Genomic DNA, 22,941 nt, shown 5'->3' with positions numbered 1-22,941 from the left:
TTTTATTACAAATTAAAATTATGCTGCTGGTAGACATTTTATCTAAAAATAATTATTCTGGAGAGAAAAAAACAGTCTTCAATGTCTTATTTGTGAACAAGCAAAAGCAGATAGTGCTTAAAACAGAAATGCACTGTACCTACGCTGGGAGAGGGACGGACGAAGATGCGCGTTAGCTTTCTCGAGCGTGGTCCAGAAACGAGTTGTACATGAGGCTTTGATAACGCCACTTTGGACCGGCGACTCTCATCATGCCTGCAGCGAGCGCGTGGCTTCCACCATACTCGACAATTCGCGTAAATTAGAGGATTATGTAATTTTTGTTTTTGCTGCCAAAAATAAATGCAGAAATTGCCAACAGCGAGAGAGGGATTGAAGTAGTGGCGCGCAGAGTATTGATAAAGCACTTAGCAACCTCTTCGCAGCCATCTCTTGGGGGAACATAAAGAGAAGACACTAATTTTACTCTTTTTTTCCGTGATTTGTTTATAGTTTCGTCGTTTGTTGGAGCAAGGCAACCGGGATCTAACCGGATCGAACCGCTGTTCCAAGTGTTCGCCCGACTGCAGCGACTCCTGTAAGCTGCATCCGGTACAGCAGGGCGAGGTATCCTCAACCGAGCCCCCACTTCCGGAACCGTCCGTCAACGGACACTCGCCGGAAAAGTCGGCCTATTTCGAGGCGGTCAAGTACTACATCTCCAACGTCGGTTGGGTCCTGCTCGAGATCAACTCGGAGGGCGTCATCGAATGTGCCACCGACAACGTGCTGGACGTGTTGCACTACACCCGTACCGAGCTGCATGGCCAGTCCATCTATTCGTACCTGCATACTGGTGATCATTCAAAGTTGAGTCCTATTCTAAATAAGAATTCATTCGAGCTAAACTGGGATCAAAATGAGGTGAGAATATCTGAATTTTTGAATTATTTTAAACTAAACGTTCAGTTTTATTCGCAGTTTATTCAACCACCAAAGCGAACGATCCGAACCAAGATTCGTTGGCTACTGAAGGCACCGGAGAGCGCCAACGACACAATCGAACAGAAGCAGCAGCGCCAGGACAAGTACAAGGACCTGCTCATCATTTCCGCCCCCGTCAAGGATGACACGGACGCCGAGTCGTCGTCCGTGCTTTGTCTAATCACACTACCAGAGGACGAACATCATCAGGGCCCCGCCATCGAGAGCCACACTATGCCACAGACGCTGGATGAGCAGCTAACGCTCAAGCTGGACATGACTGGTGCTGTCACAGGTAGTGTTCAAGTTCTCCAACGTTGATCCTTTTCATAAATATTCTTAATTTTTTCATGTACAGATTTTGACGCAGCCACGCTGAGAAAACAATTCACGGATTTTCTAACCAAAGAGACTGTACGGTCAATCCACGATCTCTGCCACTTCCAGGATCGGCCTCGGCTGAACGAACACCTTCAGAATGTGATGAACGCGAACGGCGATGCCCAGGTGTCGTCGTATCGGTTGCGCCTGGGAGGACCGGACGTATACGTACACGTTAAGGCACAGACGAGATTATTCCGCAACAACAAACCAAACGAGCCGGATTTCATCATGGCCATTCACACGATCCTGAACGACAACGAGGTGGCCATGGTCGAGAGCGGGCTGAACAATCCGTCGTCGTCTTCGTCGTCTAGTCTGGCTATTCCTAGTACTAGTAGCGGCAGTGGCAGCAGTAGTACAACCCGCCAGATGCAACAGATTACCCAAGGGGTAAGCAACATGGGTGGACCGCTGATGTCCAGCATGCTGAACGGAAGCGGGAGTGGTACTGGGTCCGGGGGACCTAGCGGCCTTCAGGGAGCGTTGGGATCGGTAGTTTCACCTAGAAGTAGTAATCTGAGCTCGGCCCTTCTTTGTCAGCAATCATCGGATGGATCAGGTTTCTTCCCGTCGGAGTTTGAGTTCGAATTTCCACATTCCACATACGAAATGGAGTCGGTTGGTGTCACCTGGGACTCGAGGCCCGACTCGCGAACAAGTGTTACGCCGGTCAGCACGCCTAGGCCGCCATCGGTTACTGCATACAGTCCGGCCGCGGCGCCAATGTGCCCCTCGCCACTGACTCCATACCACGCCAGCAGTGCCGGAGGGCAACCATCTCCCTCGAACAACAATCAACAGGTTAACAACAACAATAACAACAACAACAACAGTATGGCAAACAACAATGCGAGTCTATTCGGAGGCTTTCAGTGTCAGTTCGACGACAAGGATAAGGTCCAGGAACAGATCCAGCAACAGCAGCAACAGCAGCAACTTCAACAACAACAGCAACAGCAGCAGCATCAGCAGCAGATGGCCTCACACGACTCAGAGCGATTGCGAAACCTACTGACAACCAAACGACCTCACTCCAATGCCTCGTCCTCGTCCGGGTTGGATATGGATCATGACCACCGGAATCCGAACCGGATCTTGAAGGTAGGTGGCATCTCCGGTTCGAAAGATAATTTTGTTTCGAGTGTTGGAATAATATATCGATGGGAAGATCATTAGCAAGCCAGTGTCGGTCAATAATATTAATCTAAGAGAGCTTAGAAAACTGTTGATCAAAACCGCGACCAAACTATGAGATTATACTTCATTCATCGCGTTTTTCTCGATATGATTCTGAACAGTCGAAATGTGCGTACAACTAATCGCATTTGTGATGGGATTCCGTATAAATCAGGATCCGTTGAACTGACATGCCCAATCGATCGACTCTCTAAGACTATGATAATTTCTGGTTTATGTCTGAAAATTTCAAACAAATCGGTGAAAAATTGAATTAGTTAGAGCAAAAACATCATCAAAATATGGTTGCGCGAAAGAGGCTGCGAAGGTAAAGGCTAATTGAGTTGAAGTTTACGTACCGTCAATCGGCAAATTTACGCATGTTCAACAGTCGGTTAAATCGAAAGAGTTCAATTGAGCAGATTTACTACTTGTTCAACCAAAGCCCACATGTTATACTTAATAGAAATGAGGTTCATTTAATTTGTTGACATTAAAAACATCAAAATTTTAAGTACCGACCGTTTCGACCGTTTCCGTATACTTGTAGGGCTTGCTAAATTCCGAAGAAGATAAGGATAGTAATGGAAATAAATTAAGTACCACAACTCTTTCACAACGTTTACCTCAGTCAGTTAGAGCCCTTCAGTCGCAAGGTGGCGCTGTCGGTGGTGGTGATGTTAGTGCTGGCTTGGGAAGCGCCCGGCCTGGCCCCGATAACAAGTCTGGTAGCAATAATATGCTATTGCAGGTAGGCTGTCGCACTGTCTTTTTCTTCTGTTTTCTTCATTCACATTTTCCTTTTTCTGTTTTCTTCTTTATCTTTATTCCCATTTGCACATTAAATGAAACTGAACTTCAGTACTTGCAATAGAATTTGTAGTTTTTTCCTAAATAGCGATCTTGATTTTCGTACAATTCTTAAATTAGCATAATTTTGTTTGGTTATGATTTGTGACGAGAATGTTTTGCCTTATCGACCTTGCATCATTTAACTGACTGAGAAACGACAGTAACCAATAGAACCCGAAAAAAATAGTAACACATTTACTTTCTCATTTGCAGCTGCTCAACGAAAAAAGTGACGACGACGACCCGGAAGCGCGGAATCGGCCGAGTGAACTTTTAAGGCAGCTGCAGAAGGTTAAAGTATGACCGTTTAGCTCTTCAGTGAAAATTTGCTTGAAACTATTATACTTTGTCGCATTTCAGGATGAACCCAAGGAACACCCGGCCCCGCTAAACAACGAGGAACTGATCCAAATGCTTCGCTTCCAGGGTAACGATCGGAAGCGACCCTCGAACGAACCGGACGAGGGTGCCGCTGCGAAACGACCCGATGATAAACCGTCCAAGTTGCGCGAGAAGAATAAAATGCTGGCCTCGCTGTTGGCCAACCCGTCTAAAGCCCCGACACAGATGCTGCCGGGTCACTCGCTGCCGCTACGCATCATCCCCGATATACCCACCTCCAACGTATCACGCCAGATGAGCAGCGTAACGAGCTCGACAGCTTCGAACCAAACGCTGAACAACAACAACCTTACCACTAGCAACAATAATCTGAAGCATGTACAACAGATTAACCATCTGCGGAGGCAACAGCAGCAACAGCAGATGCGCAATTCAGCAATGCCTTCACAATCGCAACAGCCACCTACTTCATCCGATATCTACCTCAGCCACCAGCAGCAGCAACAGGCCCTGCTTCAGCAGCAACTGATCGCCGCTCAGCAGCGACAGCAGAACTTCTCTTCAGCTATCCAAGACTCGGGCATCGGCTCCGTTGGGAGCGGCCCATTTGCGACGCCATCGTCGGCCACTTCCACCACCAGCCATGCCACGCCCGAGTGGGACCCAGAGCTGAACGAAATACTTAACCACGTTATCGACATCGCCCCAGACGGCAGCTTTGCCGATAGCGAACTCAATAGTTTCCTAGGTTCCATCGAGTCATCAGCATCCACTACTCCATCCCAATCCAGCCAGCAGGACATCCAAGAAAAACTGGCAATCAATGCAATTCAGAAATCTCTGATGCGAGAAATCGAGAACGTCACCTCTCCTATGCAGTACAGTGGTAGTCCTCCGGCATATCCGATGCATGGAATGGGTCCCGTTGGTTCACCGGCAGGTCAAATACCACAGCAAGCCCCAGGCACTCCAACAACGCCAAATCCCAACTTCACTCCACCTCCTGTTTATCAACCACGAATGCGCATGTCTGGTCCAGGTGGACCAAGCGTCGGACAGCTCGGGAATGGTGCCCCAAGTCCAAGTGCTATAGCAATGCAGAAGCTAACCCATCAACAACAACAACGCGAACGAATTCAGGAACAGCAGCGGCATCGGTTGCTGCAACAACAGAAACAACAACAGATGGTGGTACCGGTGAATGCCACAGCCAACGCCGACCTTAACCGTAAGTACCCTCATAAAAGTTCCACACCACAGTTTAGGAATTAGTCACCGTAGAGTACCCCTAATTTATCCACCCTCGTTACTAACTTCCAGTGGGATTAACTCCAGGTATGCAGAACATCGAATCGTTGCTAAACAACACCGTTGCGCCAAATGTTTCGCTCACTCGGGCTAACAGCGTAGTACCCGATTCACAGCTAAGTCCTGGTTTTTCGTCTAGCCAGTTGATGCAACAACAGCTGAGTCCGAATCAGCGAACGCAACTTAGTCCCCAGCAGACAGGTATGTTCCATTTCACCGACCAGAAATTCCCCGCCAAACACCAAACCACCTCCAACCTAGCAGGGTTCCAAGGCAATCCCTTTAACAACAACCCCGGCCACCGGATGTCACCTCAGCAGCAGCAACAATTGGTTGCTGCCGGGTTCCAGCAAGGCAATCCTGGCAACCAGCAGCTATCACCTCGACAACCTCCCTTCAGCGGTTCCCAACAGATGCCGCAGGCCAGTTCAGCTGCCCTCCAGCAACAGCAGCAACAACAGTGGCAACAGAACAATCGCCCCTCCATACAACAACAAAACCCAATGCTCAATGCTCAACTATCGGTAGGTCTTCATTTTCACAATCTACTGAACAGAACAGGCTTACAAAAAATATCCATTCTAGACGGTCCCCGGATTCAATCCTGCTGCCGCAGGGAGCCGACAATTTGTAGCTCCCCAGCGACAGCGATCACTGAACTCACCCGGAGCGCAACGGCAGGGCTCGTTTGGCAGCACGGTGGATGGAAGCGGATTCCCCGGACCACCAAGTCCTTCGCAATCCACTGCTGTCCCCGGGCCAAACTTCGGAAATCCCGTCTTTGTCAGTCAACAAATGCGACTGCAACGACAGGGTAGCATTCCTCCTCAGGCAACCCAACATCTACCAGGTGAGTGTCTCGGCTAAACTGCTCGATCCAGCTAACACGCGAATGCTTTCGATCACACTTTACGGGAATGAATTAATCTACTGGAAATTGTAGTTTAAACGAACCAGGATGAGTTCAAATTATCAAAATTGGCCAAATTGTATTTTGTTCTTTTTGATTGAAACAATTTTTGTCTTGCATTTTGTACGATAGTCTCCTCGAATGTAATTTTAAAGGGCAAAAATGGGAGCGCTTTTAGCCACACACACAACATATGACATTCAGAATCACGGGGAATCATTTGTCAAAGACCAACAACACGTCTAAACCGAGCTGTTTCCCACAGGATCGCCACGTCCTTCGTACGGTGGACATGGACCCGGTCCGGACAATAGTGGCTATGGGATGATGTTCAGCAATTCCGCAATGCAGCAGCAGCACTCGGCAGGCTCACCAGGCGATTACTTCAATCGCAGCCAAGCTGGTAAGCAGCACCCATCCAAACCGAACTCAAACACCCCCCAAACATATCCACCTTCCCGCACTCTCACACACTCAAACCACACAAATACACATTCTCATAAATCACATACCCCAAGCGCCTTCTTTACCTGCTTCACATCTTCCACCACCACATCTTATCCGCATCTCCATACCAATTCCATACCACCAATAGGCTCCACATGTGCTGTGTAACTCTTTGTTATCCGTTGCTGTCGTTGTGTGTTATTGTGACTATTCATGTCGAAATTACTGCAAATAAGCAATCTTTCTAAATTTGGCCGTCTAAACTGTTCGTAGTCTGGGATATTCAAAATTTGGCGAAGTCAAAAAAAGAACTAACCACTCTGAATCACCCTGCACCTGTTGTACATACAAACATTCTCATTTCATTCGATTTGGCACTGGGATACGTTTCCTCAAAATTGAGAACATCTCCTCCATCTTGTTTCGAAACCATCCTCCATTTTCCAATGCGAGCGTGTTGTCTAACCAATCCACCATCCGCTGTAAATAAACCTTCCGCTATAATGAAACCATCTCTTTCTCGCGTTTTGTGCGCGCGCCATTCGGAAAGCAATCCTGCCGAGAAAGAGAGGCCTCTCCGATCGAGACCAAAACAAAACCAGTAGCACAACCCGGTCGTTTGCTCTTCTTGCAGGTGGCAACAATGGAGGTGGGCTGGGCACATCGGAGCACGTCCGGCAAGAGTTGAGGGCGGTGGTCTCGGGTAGGGCACAGAATGCGGCAAGCGGCGGTGTTGGCGGAACGGGCGGCCTGCGAACACCGCAAAGCCCGATCGGACTGTCGCCCATGGGAGGAGTCGGAACTGCTGGAGCGGGACCAGGCACCGGTACCGTGCCCGGCGGTGGCGGCGCAGGTGGTGGTGTCATGACGGGAGTCGGCAGCACGAACAGTGTCGGGATGGGACCGGGCAGCAACGGTTCCGTACTCAGTCCCGGCATGGGCGGTATCACAGGGAATCTAGTTGGTAATGGTGGTGGCGGCGGTGGGGGGAGTGGAACAGGATCCGCAGGGGGAGGAGGAGGAGGAGGAAATAGTTCTGGCAACGGAGACGGAATGCAAACATCACAGTTACCAGGTACGTCATCGTTACTCAACACATCGGGCGACATCGATCCGTCAATGCTATTCAATTTTCACCTCGCGCCGAAAGGTTAGTGTTTGTTTCCGACAGAATAAAAAACTATTCCACAATTATACACTAATAAAACTAAAAAACACTTACACCCGCCCACTTTTTGTTAAGCACCGCCCTTTTCTACTAATACGAATAAACTCTTTCACAACAACAAGATACGAAGCTGCACCCAACGAAAGTCTACACCTACTAACACGACTTCTCCCTAATCTGGTGTTATCTTCTTTCTCTCTTCTTCTCTTTTCTTCCTTTCTCCCCTTTGTGTAAACCGTACCAAATCTCCATGCAAATTTGAATCCGATGCAAAAAATAAAATAAAAAATAAACGTTACATCAACTATTTGTAAAATTGCTAGAAGTTGGGACGCCGCTTTTAGATAGTAAATTCCTAACGTCTAGTGAATGGCCATCGGGAACCGACGAAAATGTCAACCCTGTCAAACGGGTAAGGAGATTGGGTGATCGGCAAACGGGTAGAAAGCATCTCACAATTCTTGAATCTTGATACTGTTTTCCGTTTAGTGGGGTTTCCTCTGATTAGTTCGTTTGTTTAGTTTACAATCAATGGATGCTGCTCGTTGAAAAACAAAATAAATGTGATGAATTGGATCTCGAAGGCAACCCGGCCAACCACACGCTACGGCGCTGGTTGTGGGATTAAATGAAGTAAATTGAGCTTTCTGAACGATTCACAGGTTTTTTACAAAATAAACAAAAATGCGAGTGTTACAAATATGCGATCATGGACAGTGCACTGACAAAATGCAAATCTGTGCCCAACAAATTGATTCAAGAAAGTAAATGTTTCAAAGTAAAAGTCTTGGTTTGTTAAATAAAATCATTACTAAGAATGTTAAATTTGAAACATCGTCTACATGGCTACATCACGTCTTTTCAATTTGGGATACTCAATAATGTACTTCAAATATGAACTCAACAGGGTAACACACATCTAGCCTGATAAAAAGCATAATGTACATCAGGGGCCTCATTGCACATCTCCTTTCGAAAACTCATTCGTACAACAGTTTGCATGGTTTGCTCGTTCCGAGTCAAGCTGCGAAATGTCACCCCAGGTTTCCAAGCAGCTCTCGATACGGTTCACCGGCATTAGGCCCACCACGTGGCAGTTGAAGGTATTTCTCCATCGGAGTCCTGGTCGGATTATATTTGCTCATCCCGAAACGATTCAACACCTTCGTAATGCTAGACTCCTACGACAGTCTTCGCAACGGTTATAGTCGATCCGCATGAGCATGACCGTACAATTCGTAGTTGCTACTCCGTGATTGACTAGAACTTGCGCGATTGTGCAGAGAACCAAATGAATGGAGCTTGGGATTAGCTATCCATTCTCATTGTACATGTTTCGGGAGCTCAAATACTTAAAATCAATAACGTCGCTGGCCACGTCCTTACGGTAATATAGGAAGGGAAGGATTGTTAATGCCACTCTCGTTGTTACTAGAGACCGAATATACCTTTGCATCTCCACGATTGTCTTGGGATAGGATATCGTTTTCGTTACAAAGGATAATTTATCTGGATTCACTTCGGTAAGCGATGCGATGGGAAATAACATTAATTCGCTGTCTCGCGACGAGAAAAAAGTTAAAGCATGCACGCCTGGTGGCATATTAAAACTGAGGAGAATCGCGTTTTGGGCGACCGATCGGACGCGTAGCACTCTGCACTTATTTGCGCGATGGCTACTGCAAAATATTGAAAATCTGGAGCAAAGCGCAATACATGCCCATGGGGCACTGAACACCAAATAGATAATTTATCATTTTCGCGACGACTAAAGCACGCACTGTTCCCACATGCTCGATGGTTACTGCAAACTTCGACGGTTGTAATCGACCCTCGTACCGAGAAAAAGCCGAAACTCACTGCAGTCTGTTATTGCGAACACGGATGCCAGCTTATTCTTGACGGCGTTGATGGAACACAAGTTTCTTCCCGCAATCAGGAGATCATCGACATATAGAATTATGTACATCTGGTCGCTGTTACGGTACCTGAAGTACAAGCAGTAGTCCCTCTTCGTTCGAATAAAGCCCAGCTTCTCGATTTGGCGCCTACACCGCGTCGATCGCTTCAGCCCGTACAGCGACTTCAGAAGCTTGCACGCCGTTCTCGGTGCTGCCGTTACACCGTCCGGGGCACTGATGAAGATGGTTTCCTTCAGCTCGCCGTGGAGGAAAGCGGTCTTCACGTCCATCTCGTGGAAGATGAAGTCCTCGTGAACGCCTACCGAGCGTACGTTTCTTCGTAATCCAGTCACGACGAGTAAAGCCTTGTGTCATACGGTCCGTTCTCGTCGTCCTTGATCCGAAAGACCTACTTGATTTTCAACTGCTTCTCGTTCACAGGACATAGCATCCGTTTCCACACCAGGCTCTTCTACATGGACTGCAGCATGTTCTGAATGGCTTTCAGACACTCGTTGCGATCGGTTAGGTCCAAGACTTCCTGGTAGCTTTCAGGAACATCTAGTGTGGGGAAAAATGCGACAGAGCTTGCTCGGAAACCTGTAAAGTAATCAAGCAACTTACCCGGTAGCCTGAGCTCTCGTTCGCTGCGCCTCGATGACTCGCCCTGAGCATCGCGTCTTTCTGTTGGCGAAGGGAGCACGACGGTTGTTGGTTCGGTTGGCTCGTCTACTTCCGGATCTCTGAAGTCGTCTTCATCGTTGTCCGAATTTTCTTCATCTCCGGTAGGCTCTGGTGTCGCCGGTTCGCCAGTGACTTCTTCTTCCTCCTCTTGCTCGTTCGATGGTAGGATTACTAACGGTTCATCATCTCTGCTTTCAGAAGCGAACGAAGAACAGTTTTCGTCGAAACGGACATCACGAGCAATCTCCGCCTTCCTGCTTTTCTTGCTCCAGAGGCGTTGCAGCAACTCTTCTTCTTCATTGAAATTACAGCCCCCCCCCCTGGGACATTGCCACTCAACAGTTATAAACTGCGAGGTTTCTAAGCCAAGTTATCATTTCTGCATTCGTGTATTATGAGGCTACACGATGAAACTTTTATGTCCAGGGAAGTCGAGACAATTTCCAAACCGAAAATTACCTAGACCGGCCAGGGAATCTAGCCCAGCCACCCTCAGTACGGTTTTGCTTTGTAGCCGCGCATCTTACCACATGGCTAAGGAGGGCCCACAATTCTGCAGCAACTCTTATATGACTCGATTCGGTTGTACCCTACGATAACGCTGCTGTTGGGCTGCGGTTAATCAAATACATATGCACTGCTGTCAGGTCTATCATGACTGATTCACACCGCATTCACTTCTGCATCGATGAATCAATCCACGGTCCTCACTGTTTCCACCAGCGTCCGATTGAATCGCTCGGCCACGCCGTTCTGTTGAGACGTATAAGACACAGTTGCTTCGACATGGATGCCCTTTTTTGTAGAAGCCTTTCTGCACGGTCGAACCATACGTCCAGAAGCGCAAACCCAAATGCGTGGTCACCAATGCTTCATTCTGCTGGAACTTCTCGAAGACTTCCGATTTTTGCTTCATTGGGTAGATCATTGCAATTAACGACACATAATGCCTCGATCCGTCCCAAGCTGGTGGATCGAAGGGGCCGCAAACGTCCGAGTGAATTCGCTCATTGACGAGTTCCACCGAATGGGTCCCGTTAGTGCTTACCCTGGGCGCACGCATCGCAGAATTGATTCTAGCCTGGCTTGACGTCGACACCAGTGGTCATCTTCTTCTGCATGATCTTGGCCACCTGGTTCGTTTCGTTCCACCTGGTAAAGGTTAGCAGTTTAACTACTCTCTTCGATATCAACCTCGTACAGGTTACCCTTCATCGGAACGGTAGCGATGATATTGCAATCCTTCTTCAGCACCGCTTTTCCCTTGAGGAAAAGTTGAAGTGCTTTTGAAGTTGAAGTGCCAGTGACAACCTGCTGTCGGTGAAAGGTTTGCGATGTATAGCACCTTCTGCGCATGCAAGAGCACGCCGCATAGTGATCCCATACCATACAAAACATGGAAAAAAAGTCTTTTCCATTATTTTTTGTCAACCGATTTTATTGCAACAAACTGAGGTCTGTTTTTAAGGGCTTTCAAAAAATAAAACTGCTATAAAACCACATATCTTGGATCCATATTTTTCATTCATATTTGGTTCAATCCTCAGTATGATTCCAGAATTATTCCAGAATCCGTTGGGGTCAGTTCTCTCCGGATAAAGTGGACTGAAAATTTACAAATTTAAGTCAAAACAGGTCGTATGACACCTCAAACTTAAAGATTTCACAAAGCAATGATGGAAATGATATTTCCAGTGCTCCTGGGCCACTCGGGTTCAATCCGGCAACAATCCGAGGGACCTTTAGAAAAGCCATTTTCTAAATTGAGTCAAAACAGATCATGTCACACCTTCAAACGTCAAACATTGGTCTAACTGACGTCAAACCGGTCACATTGGCCACAATCCAGGTCTTTGAATTCGGACAGCAGTTCCGGTTAAAAAAAATCGCAAAAAAAAACTTCTTGCAAACGATGCAATGCTTATTTTTCTCCTAGGTTATTTAAATGAAACGAAGGTGAACATCTGTTGCACCAACCCAAATTGTGGGTCGCGAAATATAAAACGTGATTCATACTTTCGTTCCTATACTGTGCCACAAATCAATACAAGCTTTTAAATTAGGATCTGAGTAATGAATGGATGATTAGAGAACAACAAATTTACGAAGCCAATGGCCTTCTTTTGTTATCCGAGATTTTAGCGAATTAAAAAGAGGTTGAAATTTCTTCCAAAAACAATCCAAATCTTACCCAAATGCAATCCAAAACTAAGCGGTGTTGAACTTCATTGCTAATAAGATTTAAAAACCATCCAATAAAGATAAGAAAATCAATTCCAATTCAAGTTTAATCTAATCCAAATCCAATCTAAATCCAAACTAAATTTAATCTAAATTCAAATCCAATTTAATTCAAATCCAATAAAATCCAATTACAATCCAATCTAAATCCAATCAAAATCCAAACCCAATCAAAATGCAATCCAAATCCAATCAAAAACCAATATAAATCCAATCCAAATCCAATTCAAATCCAATCCAGATCCAATTCAAATCCGTTCCAACTCCAATTCAAATCCGTCCCAAATGCATTCCAATTCGATCGAATTCCAATAAAAATCCAATCCAAATCCAATCCAGATCCAATTCAAATCCTTTCCAAATCCATTCCAAGTCCAATCCGAATCCAATCAAAATCCAATCTAAAACCAATTCAAATCCAATCCTACTCCAATTCAAATCCAATCCAAATCCAATCCAATTCCAAACAAAATTCCATCCAAATCCAATCCAATCCAGATCCAATTCAAATCCATTCTAAATCCAATCCAAATTCAATTCAACTCCAATTCAAATCCAATCCAAATCCATTCCAAATCCAATCAAAATCCAATCCAATTCCAAACAAAATCCAATCCAAATCCAATCCAGATCCAATTCAAATCCATTCCAAATCCAATTCAAATCCAATCCAATCCAAATTCAATCCAAATCCAATCCAAATCCAAACCAAATCCAATCCAGATCCAATTAAAATTCGTTCCAAATCCAATTCAAATCCGTCCCAAATCCATTCCAATTCGATCGAATTCCAATCAAAATCCAATCCAATCCAGATCCAATCCAAATCCGTTCCAAATCCATTCCAAGTCCAATCCAAATCCAATCAAAATCCAATTCAAATCCAATCAAAATTCAATACAAATCCAATCCGATCCAAATCCAATCCAATTCCAAACAAAATCCCATCCAAATCCAATCCAATTCATATCCATTCCAAATCCAATCCAAATCCAATGCAACTCCAATTCAAATCCAATCCAAATTCAAATCCAATCCAAATCAATCCAAATCCAATCCAAATCCAATCCAAATCCAATCCAAATCCAATCCAATCCAAATCCAACTCAAATCCAATCCAAATCCAATCCAAATCCAATCCAAATCCAATCCAAATCCAATCCAAATCCAATCCAAATCCAATCCAAATCCAATCCAAATCCAATCCAAATCTAATCTAAATATAATCAAAATCCAATCCAATTCCAAACAAAATCCAATCCAAATCCAATCCAGATCCAATTCAAATCCATTCCAAATCCGATCCAGATCCAATCCAATTCAAATCCATCCCAGATCCAATTCAAATCCGTTCCAAATCCAATCCAAATCCGTTCCAAATCCATTCCAATTCGATCGAATTCCAATCAAAATCCAATCCAATCCAGATCCAGTTCAAATCCGTTCCAAATCCATTCCAAGTCCAATCCAAATCCAATCAACATCCAATTCAAATCCAATCAAAATTCAATACAAATCCAATCCAATTCCAAACAAAATCCCATTTAAATCCAATCCAATCCAGATTCAATTCAAATGCATTCCAAATTCAATCCAAATCCAATACAACTCCAATTCAAATCCAATCCGAATCCAATCCAAATCCAATCCAAATCCAATCCAAATCCAATCAAATCCAAATCCAACCCAAATCCAATCCAAATCCAATCCAAATCCAATCCAAATCCAATCCAAATCCAATCCAAATCCAATCCAAATCCAATCCAAATCCAATCCAAATCCAATCCAAATCCAATCCAAATCCAATCCAAATCTTATCTAACTCAAATCCAACCCAGATCAAATTCTAATCCGTTCCAACTCCAATTCAAATCCAATCCAAATCCGTTCCAAATCCATTCCAATTCCAATCCAAATCCAATCAAAATCCAATTCAAATCCAATCAAAATTCAATACAAATCCAATCCAATCCAAATCCATTCCAATTCCAAACAATATCGAATCCAAATCCAATTCAAATCCATTCCAAATCCGATCCAAATCCAATCCAAATCCAATTCAAATCCATCCCAGATCCAATTCAAATCCGTTCCAAATCCAATTCAAATCCGTTCCAAATCCATTCCAATTCGATCGAATTCCAATCAAAATCCAATCCGATCCAGATCCAATTCAAATCCGTTCCAAATCCATTCCAAGTCCAATCCAAATCTAATCAACATCCAATTCAAATCCAATCAAAATTCAATACAAATCCAATCCAATTCCAAACAAAATCCCATTTAAATCCAATCCAATCCAGATTCAATTCAAATGCATTCCAAATTCAATCCAAATCCAATGCAACTCCAATTCAAATCCAATCCGAATCCAATCCAAATCCAATTCAAATCCAATCAAAATTCAATACAAATCCAATCCGATCCAAATCCAATCCAATTCCAAACAAAATCCCATCCAAATCCAATCCAATTCATATCCATTCCAAATCCAAATCCAATCCAAATCCAATCCAAATCCAATCCAAATCCAATCCAAATCCAATCCAAATCCAATCCAAATCCAATCCAAATCCAATCCAAACCCAATCCAAACCCAAATCCAATCCAATCCAATCCAATCAAACCAATCCAAACCAATCCAAACCAATCCAAATCCAACCAACCAATCCAAATCCAATCCAAATCCAATCCAAATCCAATCCAACCAATCCAAACCCAATCCAAACCCAATCCAAACCCAATCCAAACCCAATCCAAACCCACTCCAACCCCAATCCAAATCCAATCCAAATCCAATCCAAATCCAATCCAAATCCAATCCAAATCCAATCCAAATCCAATCCAAATCCAAATCCAATCCAAATCCAATCCAAATCCAATCCAAATCCAATCCAAATCTTATCTAACTCAAATCCAACCCAGATCAAATTCTAATCCGTTCCAACTCCAATTCAAATCCAATCCAAATCCATTCCAATTCGATCGAATTCCAATCAAAATCCAGACCAATCCAGATCCAATTCAAATCCGTTCCAAATCCATTCCAAGTCCAATTCAAATCCAATCGAAATTCAATACAAATCCAATTCAATCCAAATCCATTCCAATTCCAAACAATATCGAATCCAAATCCAAATCTATTCCAGATCCAGTTCAAATCCATTCCAAATCCGATCCAAATCCAATCCAAATACAATTCAAATCCATCCCAGATCCAATTCAAATCCGTTCCAACTCCAATTCAAATCCAATCCAAATCCATTCCAATTCGATCGAATTCCAATCAAAATCCAGACCAATCCAGATCCAATTCAAATCCGTTCCAAATCCATTCCAAGTCCAATCCAAATCCAATCAACATCCAATTCAAATCCAATCAAAATTCAATACAAATCCAATCCAATTCAAATCCAATCCAATTCCAAACAAAATCCCATTTAAATCCAATCCAATCCATTTTCAATTCAAATCCATTCCAAATTCAATCCAAATCCAATGCAACTCCAATTCAAATCCAATCCGAATCCAATCAAAATCCAATTCAAATCCAATCCAAATCCAATTGATTTTACAAACTGCCATACACTTTCGGCCACCTTCCAGACACACCTTATGATTTTGCAAACCACAAACCAATTTCCTTCGATCTTCCAGATGAGTTTTGTTGTTCTTCAAACCACAAACCATTTTTTTCAGCGGTCTTTCAGACGCGCCACCGCAAATCATTTTCCGTCGGTCTTCGAGACGCGTCTTGTGGATTTGAAAACCACAAACCAGTTTCCGACGGTCTTCGACGCGCGTCTTGTGATTTTGCAAACCACAAACCATTTTCCGACGGTCTTCGAGACGCGTCTTGTGATTTTGCGAACCACAAACCATTTTCCGACGGTCTTCGAGACGCGTCTTGTGATTTTGCGAACCACAAACCATTTTCCGACGGTCTTCGAGACGCGTCTTGTGATTTTGCAAACCACAAACCATTTCCGACGATCTTTGTGATTTTACGTCTTGTGATTTTACGAACCATAAACCATTTTCCGACGGTCTTCGAGACGCGTCTTGTGGTTTTGCGTACCACAAACCATTTTCCGACAATCTTTGAGACGCGTCTTGTGATTTTGCTTACCACAAACCATTTTCCGAAGGTCTTCGAGACGCGTCTTGTGGATTTGAAAACCACAAACCAGTTTCCGACGGTCTTCGACGCGCGTCTTGTGATTTTGCAAACCACAAACCATTTTCCGACGGTCTTCGAGACGCGTCTTGTGATTTTGCGTACCACAAACCATTTTCCGAAGGTCTTTGAGACGCGTCTTTGGCCTGGTGATTTTGCGAACCACAAACCATTTTCCGACGGTCTTTGAGACGCGTCTTGTGATTTCGCAAACCACAAACCATTTTCCGACGGTCTTTGAGACGCGTCTTTGGCCTGGTGATTTTGCGAACCACAAACCATTTTCCGACGGTCTTCGAGACGCGTCTTGTGATTTCGCAAACCACAAACCAGTTTCCGACGGACTTCGACGCGCGTCTTGTGATTTTGCAAACCACAAACCATTTTCCGACGGTCTTCGAGACGCGTCTTGTGATTTTGCGTACCACAAACCAGTTTCCGACAGTCTTCGAGACGCGTCTTGTGATTTTGCGAACCACAAACCATTTTCCGACGGTCTTCGAGACGCGTCTTGTGATTTCGCAAACCACAAACCATTTCCGACGATCTTTGTGATTTTACGTCTTGTGATTTTACGAACCATAAACCATTTTCCGACGGTCTTCGAGACGCGTCTTATGGTTTTGAAAACCACAAACCAGTTTCCGACGGTCTTCGACGCGCGTCTTGTGATTTTGCAAACCACAAAACATTTTCCGACGGTCTTCGAGACGCGTCTTGTGATTTTGCGTACCACAAACTATTTTCCGACAATCTTTGAGACGCGTCTTGTGATTTTGCGAACCACAAACCATTTTCCGACGGTCTTCGAGACGCGTCTTGTGATTTCGCAAACCACAAACCATTTCCGACGATCTTTGTGATTTTACGTCTTGTGATTTTACGAACCATAAACCATTTTCCGACGGTCTTCGAGACGCGTCTTGTGATTTTGCGTACCACAAACCATTTTCCGACAATCTTCGAGACGCGTCTTGTGATTTCGCAAACCACAAACCATTTTCCGACGGTCTTCGAGACGCGTCTTGTGGTTTTGAAAACCACAAACCAGTTTCCGACGGTCTTCGACGCGCGTCTTGTGATTTTGCAAACCACAAACCATTTTCCGACGATCTTCGAGACGCGTCTTGTGATTTTGCGTACCACAAACCATTTTCCGACGGTCTTCGAGACGCGTCTTTGGCCTGGTGATTTTGCAAACCACAAACCATTTTCCGACGGTCTTCGAGACGCGTCTTGTGATTTTGCGAACCACAAACCATTTTCCGACGGTCTTCGAGACGCGTCTTGTGATTTCGCAAACCACAAACCAGTTTCCGACGGTCTTCGAGACGCGTCTTGTGATTTTGCAAACCACAAACCATTTTCCGACGGTCTTCGAGACGCGTCTTGTGATTTTGCGTACCACAAACCATTTTCCGACAATCTTTGAGACGCGTCTTGTGATTTTGCGTACCACAAACCATTTTCCGACGGTCTTTGATACGCGTCTTTGGCCTGGTGTTTTTGCGAACCACAAACCATTTTCCGACGGTCTTCGAGACGCGTCTTGTGATTTTGCAAACCACAAACCATTTTCCGACGGTCTTCGAGACGCGTCTTGTGATTTTGCAAACCACAAACCATTTTCCGACAGTCTTTGAGACGCGTCTTTGGCCTGGTGATTTTGCGAACCACAAACCATTTTCCGACGGTCTTCGAGACGCGTCTTGTGATTTTGCAAACCACAAACCATTTTCCGACGGTCTTAAAGACGCGTCTTTGGCCTGATGATTTTGCAAACCACAAACCATTTCCGACGATCTTTGAGACGCGTCTTGTGATTTTGCGTACCACAAACCATTTTCCGACGGTCTTTGAGACGCGTCTTTGGCCTGGTGATTTTGCGAACCACAAACCATTTTCCGACGGTCTTCGAGACGCGTCTTGTGATTTTGCAAACCACAAACCATTTTCCGACGGTCTTTGAGACGCGTCTTTGGCCTGGTGATTTTGCGAACCACAAACCATTTTCCGACGGTCTTCGAGACGCGTCTTGTGATTTCGCAAACCACAAACCATTTTCCGACGGTCTTCGAGACGCGTCTTGTGATTTCGCAAACCACAAACCATTTTCCGACGGTCTTTGAGACGCGAGAGAGATTCGAGCATGAGACTTCGACGCCAGTCGACGCCATGTTGCTGTATCCGAAAATGTTAAAGTCCCCAGTTACCCAGATTTCGGGTTCGTCTGACTCAGATCCATTTTGTTGACATACCCAGATTTTTACAACTATTTACATTGAAAAAATCCGGGTACAAACGACCCGGCCACTGGGTTGTTTCAAGTCTATTCTCCAGCAATGACTGCGGCGAACGAGCCGGCTAGCGGCAGATGGCCGCCAGCGCACGGTGGCAAAAAGGCAGAATACCAGCCTCGGCACAGGCAGATCCGGGTGGTGTTGCGAGTAACAATTCTGAGGCGGCTCGAACGTATAGGAATTAAAGGACCTCCTGTTGTTGGTTCGATGAGGAAGGTCCGAACCACGTTGTCTCTGGTCCGACAATTTAATTTGAGCTCGCGGAAGTGCGAAAGGAATGAAAGTCTCCGATGAATGGAGACTCCGAGAACTTCCACAATCTTTTTGGTGGAGATGGGTTAGTCACCTAGCCAGCGGAATTAGGACGTGTCCTCGAACGCGTTTGCTGGTTATCAGAGTTTACCAAGTTTCTGACAAAAGCAAGGAGGTTGCCGGAAAATCCCCATTGCCACTGTTAGAAGTCCTGATGAAGGCCTTGGAAATGCTCTAGATTCGCGTGCTTGCCGTCGTTGTAGGCGTTGTGCAGTACATCTTTCAGATATGCGAAGTATGTGCCGGTGCCGTATTCCGGGCGGAACGCTTGTTAGCGAAAGCCGAACCTATTATCGACTACTATTTTACAGCCGCTGATTTACAAACCTTTCCACGGCTTTGAAGACACCTCTTGTCAGAGAAATAGGCCGGTACATTGTGACATCTCGAGAGGCAATGTTGTTTTTGTGGATGGGCACAACGAGGCTTTTTTGCCATTCATCCGGAAAGATTCGATCAGACTATGCTTGGTTGATCAACCCCAGAACCAGATTTTGGCGGAGTTGGGAAAGTTTTTGATGATGAAATAACCAACCATATCGAGACCTGATGATTTTCCATTACTCATTGAGAGGGCGGAGGCAGCACTGAGGCGGAAAACGCAGAATTGAAATTGGCGTTTTGTGAATCCGGGGGGACTCGAAAGATGGAGAGTGGCCGCTGAATCTCAGCTGGATAATCGCTAACGGAAATTAAATGAATTACAATTATTTTTATTATACATTATTTCACATTATTCACAATATCATACATTATTTCACGGAACGAAAACTTATTTCGAATTTCAGATTATTGAAGCCTTGATATTCGATGATATCAAAAATGTATGGTTTTGAGTAATTTTCTATTTCCAGTATACCTCTAAAGCCCCATACAGACAGATACAGACATTTTACTGAGATTAACACAGACATTTAAAAATTGTATCTGGCATCGCTGCCAGGCAGTCAAAATTGAATTATCACATCCTATCCTAGGTCTGACCAGAAGAGGCAGAGTCATGGCTTGCCGATTGACACGCAGAAGTGTGAATCTATAAACACACGCTGAAAGCATTTCACTCAAACCTCACAACTACTCCTCGAATTCCATCGGAAATTGTTCTAGAAATGTATTTGTGAATTTGTTCAGAAGTTTCTACTAAAAAAGTAAAGTGTAATCATGGATTTTGCGATGTCACACGACCTGTTTTGACTCAATTTAGAACCATTTCGTATGTCCTTCGGATTGAAGCCAATGTGACCGGATTGAACCCAAGTGGCCAAGGAGACGTAAACAAAACATTTCCATCGGGTTTTCAAAACCATATAGTTTGAGGTGCAACACGACGATCACTGGGGCCAAAGGAACGACCATTTCAATTAAGGAAATGGTCATTCCGTTGATCTCCCGGATTGTAGCCAATATGGCCGGATTGAATCCAAAAGCCCCAGAGACCCCAAAAACTTCCATTCTCAAATATTTATTTTTATGAAATCATGAAGTTTGACGACATATGTTACACGACATATTTTTATACAATTTTAAAACTGGCTGTTTCCCAGGTCCTCCGGAATGTGGCCAATGTGACCGGATTGAACCCAAGTGGCCCAGGAAACGTAAGGATATCACCCTATTTAGGATTAATTTATGAAATGGCCATTCCGTAGGTCCCTCGGATTGTTGCCTTTGTGGGCGAATGGAACCCGAGTGGCTCAGGAACCTTAAAAATATAACTTCCATTATTGATTTGTAAAATCATGAAGTTTGAGGTGACATACGACCTGTTTTGGCCTTAATTCCTAAATGGCCACTTTTACCGAGGACAACAGACCCCAACGGATTCTATAATAATTCCAGAACTCGAAAATCGGAATCCATCTGGATGGCATACAAGTTGTTGCGAAGTAATCGGTCAAGAAATTTGTTTTATACAGCAGTTTTAATTTTTGAAAGCCCTTAAAAACAGACGTTAATGACGGAAAGGTTAACGCCAGCATGTGTTGTACTTTACATTTTTTTTGCCTCGCTGACTTCTTCCACATTTGTTAAGGGCAAAATGACAATCCAATAGAGCAATGACAAAATGTTGTGATAATAATTCCAGTCATGTTATTTATAAACTAAACGGATTCAACAAGCAAGTCCGGGCAAATTCATCTAGTAATAATATTTTTAAATCATTCATTAGCATCATCATCAACAGTTGGTATCAAACTCTGTTCATACTAATTTCCCAGTTCGTATCTGTTCGAAATATCTCCTAATACAGCTTTGCGTGTCTAAGGCCTGTTTTTCATCGAATCAGCTTCTGATCCTTGGTACCGAGAACAATTAAATCATTTTTTCGCATTCTCTTCCGTCTATTTTCAGAGTTCTTCGGAGGCAATACGAGTCGGTGACCCGAAAAATTCATCCCTCCTTCTGCAAAAACTTCTGTCGGATTAAAGTGATAAAACAAACAAGTTGTTCGTGTACGTGTTTAGGCTTCGTTTTTATAAGATTTTTTTTATCAACCCATTAGCGAAATGTTGTTTTGTTTATTTTTGCGCTGTCCTAAGTTTTAAATTTACTAAAAAAATCGAGAAATAAAATTTGTTACGATTGAAAACAAAATCGACAAAATGTGTTTGTAACAATTCGATGGGAAATGTTTGGCATTATTAGGAAAAATATATGAAGAAAAAAAGCAACAAAAAAAAACACTTAAGTTGACCTCCTAATTATTAAAACAAAAAATATCAAAAACTAAAAAAAAATAACAAAACCGAGATGTGATGTGATGTTTAGGATGAGGAATGAATTAGAGGAAGCCGTCAGAACGGCTTTAAAACATGTAGTTATTGTGCTGTACATATTTAGTTATTGTAAAGTGTAAAACCAAGTATATAATTTAACAAAAAAAAGTAAATATGTATACACAGAGTAAAGGAAAGTCGATATAAGCTAAAGAGCAAAAAGGAGTAAATTAATGAAAACAAAGTAAGGCAAATAGAAATACCTCTAACATTAGTTCAAACTAATAACAAAATGAAAACAACAAAAGTGTTAAACCTTAAAAGTGTATCTAAATTAACCAAATAAAGAACAAAACAAATCGAAACATGGAATCGAGAAGTTAGGTTGACCCAAACCGTGCAAAACACACTCACACATGTGACGAATCAAACGTAAATTGAGTCGGGGGGGAAGCGAGTTAGACGTACATAAATAGAGGGGGAAATGTTCCTCCGTGGAACGGGAAGGAGAGCAACGAGGCTTATAGTCTCGAACCCAAAGACTACGGCGCGAACGAGGACGATCGTTAGACAGTGAAAGAAAGTAGGATAAATTTCCCACAAACCAACGGTTTCGCATTTATAAGAAAACATACGAAAGGAGCAGAAAAAAAACGAATAAATGTTAGAAAATTAATGAAATTAGAAGAACGCAGAACGAACACAAAAGATTATGCAAAGGTGTAACCAGAAGTAACGCTAAATCGTAAATTGGTGTTCGGTTCTACCCTAGTAGAGATTTAAGCACGATTTAAAACTATTTTCATCACTCCTATTGGCGTTTGCTCTGAGCAGCAACTGGAAACATTATCAAACAAAATGAAGCGAGAAAGAAAATGATCATATAGGAACCAAGTAGACACACAGTGGAGCTATTATCGTTGGACCTCCCCCCTCACACTGCAAACCGTGTCCTGTTGTACTCATGAGTTTGTTTCTCTGTGCATGCAAAGCCTATACTGATTCGGAGGTAGAGGATGAAGACGAAGAAGGGGTTTGGTTGTAGGGTACGATGGAAGC

At 43.8% G+C, this 22,941-nt stretch overlaps 1 protein-coding gene across 27 annotated transcripts in view; it reads left to right on the top strand.

The window, feature by feature from the left end:
• LOC134212491 (nuclear receptor coactivator 2) overlaps window positions 1-22,741 on the top strand; it is a 530,556-nt gene extending 507,815 nt beyond the window's left edge. For 14 of the 27 annotated variants that reach the window (XM_062690409.1, XM_062690407.1, XM_062690405.1 and 11 more), the window contains 11 exons: window positions 493-903; window positions 949-1,258; window positions 1,322-2,448; window positions 3,074-3,274; window positions 3,589-3,672; window positions 3,736-4,945; window positions 5,038-5,549; window positions 5,611-5,875; window positions 6,201-6,338; window positions 7,017-7,532; window positions 21,518-22,741. In XM_062690409.1, the coding sequence (XP_062546393.1) occupies window positions 493-903; window positions 949-1,258; window positions 1,322-2,448; window positions 3,074-3,274; window positions 3,589-3,672; window positions 3,736-4,945; window positions 5,038-5,549; window positions 5,611-5,875; window positions 6,201-6,338; window positions 7,017-7,532; window positions 21,518-21,546 (4,803 nt within the window). In that variant the 3' untranslated portion in view covers window positions 21,547-22,741. Of the gene's footprint in view, window positions 1-492; window positions 1,259-1,321; window positions 2,449-3,073; window positions 3,275-3,588; window positions 3,673-3,735; window positions 4,946-5,037; window positions 5,550-5,610; window positions 5,876-6,200; window positions 6,339-7,016; window positions 7,533-21,517 lie in introns of all 27 variants that reach the window. The other 13 variants (XM_062690415.1, XM_062690414.1, XM_062690413.1 and 10 more) reach the window with 13 other exon arrangements.
• The last annotated feature ends 200 nt before the right edge of the window (window positions 22,742-22,941 follow it).

This window comes from Armigeres subalbatus, chromosome 2, assembly GCF_024139115.2.
Source record: "Armigeres subalbatus isolate Guangzhou_Male chromosome 2, GZ_Asu_2, whole genome shotgun sequence".
In the NCBI taxonomy this organism is placed as follows: Eukaryota; Metazoa; Arthropoda; class Insecta; order Diptera; family Culicidae; genus Armigeres; species Armigeres subalbatus.
This window is presented reverse-complemented; position numbering and strand designations above follow the sequence as displayed.